Source organism: Octopus bimaculoides, chromosome 17 (genome assembly GCF_001194135.2).
Source record: "Octopus bimaculoides isolate UCB-OBI-ISO-001 chromosome 17, ASM119413v2, whole genome shotgun sequence".
Lineage (NCBI taxonomy): Eukaryota > Metazoa > Mollusca > Cephalopoda > Octopoda > Octopodidae > Octopus > Octopus bimaculoides.
In genome coordinates, this window is record NC_068997.1 from 32185182 (window position 1) to 32187231 (window position 2050).

Sequence of the window (2050 nt, forward strand, 5' to 3'; positions counted from 1 at the left end):
TGTCTTTCATCCTTTCGGGTTCGATAAATTAAGTACCACTTGCGTCCTGGGATCGATCTAATCGACTTCCCCCACTCTTCAAAAATTTCGGGCCTTGTGCCAAGAGTAGAAAAGAATAATATACAAGGCGGCGAGCTGGCAGAATCGTTAACATGCCGGGCGAAATGCTTAGCAGTATTTCGTCTGTCTTTACGTTCTGTGTTCAAATTCCGCCGAGGTCGACTTTGCCTTTCATCCTTTCGGAGTCGATAAATTAAGTACCATTTGCGTACTGGGGTCGACCTGCCTAGAGTAGAAAAGAATGGAGGGATGTCATTATTTTGATGGGAGATTGGAACGCCAAGGTGGGGAAGAGCATTACCAACAGTTCTAGCGTGGGCCAACACGGGTTGGGAGAGAGGAATGAAAGAGGACAGGATCTGGTTGACTTTTGTATCACCAACAACCTAGACATCGGTAACACCATCTTCTAGCATCACCAGAGAAGGTTGTACACTTGGACCAGCCCAGGAGACCGGTTTCGAAACCAGATTGACCGCATGATGATTCAAGGACGATGGAGGTTGGCTCTCATGAATATAAGGACACGACCAGGGGCAGACTTCGGAAGCAATCATCAACTGCTGTGTGCAACGATTAAGATCCGGATGAGGTCATGGCGAAAGCAGACGAAAACATTTCGGTACGACGTCACAAAGATTCCGGAGGCTTTCAGTGTCGAGATGCAGAATAGATTTCTACCGCTTCTCCAATCAGACGATAACGGAGAGTGGAGATCAGACACTCTTTGGGAGCAAATGGATAACATCACAAAGGAAGTTGCAGAGACGAATATTCCCAGAAGACGAACTCTGAAGAGGCCGTGGCTATCAGACGACACACTAGACATCGCTAGAAGAAGAAGGAGAAAAGCAAAAGCAAGTGGAAACCATCAGGAATGGAGAGAACTTGACAAGCAGTACAACAGACAGGCACTAGAGGACAAGAGGAACCATCAGGAAGAGATATGTTTGGAGGCGGAAGATGCGTCACAGAAAGGTAACATCAAGTCTGTTTTTCGTTTGGTGAAGGAATTGAGCAGAAAGGGGAAGTGGACTCCACGTAGTGACGTCATCAACGATAAAGAAGGTAACATCCTGACAGAGGAAGAGGACATCAAAGCTAGGTGGAGGGAATACAGCACCGATTTGTACAGAAGGAGGCAGGAAGACTGTGTCAAGATTTGGAACGACGTGGAGTGGTTGATCGACTGGTGTCGTGCAGTCTTCGTACCAATACCAAAGAAAGGCAACCCACGCGAGTGCTCTAACCACCGAACCATCAGTCTTATTGTCCACGCAAGCAAGATCCTGCTGCGAATCATCGTAGGTAGACTGCAGCGGAAATATGGCAGTGTCATCGCTGAGGAACAAGCCGGTTTCGTCAAGGGGAGAGGAACAGGGGAACAGATAGTCAATATCAGAATGATGATCGAGAAGTTTAAGGAATGTAACATCCCACTTTACGTGTGTTTCATCGACTATTCTAAGGCCCTCGACTGTGTGAGACACAGCAAGCTGTGGGACGTCACGAAGGATATGGGATTTCCTGAACACTTAGTCGCACTGTTGGCGCGACTATATCAAGATCAACAGTCATCTGTCAGGACGTCCGTCGGTGACACTGAGAAAACATCATAAGAGCGGTGAAGGAGAACTACGATGGTGGTGTGCAGATTGGCGGAGAAAAACTGTGCAATCTGAGATACGCCGATGGCACAATCCTTATAAGTAACAGCAAGGACGAATTGTTGCAGATGATACGCAAAGTGAAAGACATGGGTGCACAAAGTGACCTATTCCTGAATGTAAAGAAGACAAAGATCTTGGTGATGGATAAGTACAGGACAGACCAAAGTGACTTCACCGTGGACGGAGAGATGATTCAGGAAGTGGATGATTTTGTGTACTTGGGATACACAATCAGCACCAGTGGATCAAGTACACCAGAGATGTAGAAAAGGCTCGCGATAGCGAGGCAAGCGGTACAAGATATGGAGAACATCTGGAAG

The 2050-nt window shown here is 47.1% G+C and overlaps 1 protein-coding gene across 1 annotated transcript; it reads left to right on the forward strand.

The window, feature by feature from the left end:
* The first annotated feature begins 542 nt into the window (after positions 1-542).
* On the forward strand, positions 543-1679 carry LOC106879609 (uncharacterized). The gene has a single exon (XM_014929260.1). The coding sequence runs from the start codon at positions 543-545 to the stop codon at positions 1677-1679; it is 1137 nt and encodes a 378-aa protein (XP_014784746.1).
* The last annotated feature ends 371 nt before the right edge of the window (positions 1680-2050 follow it).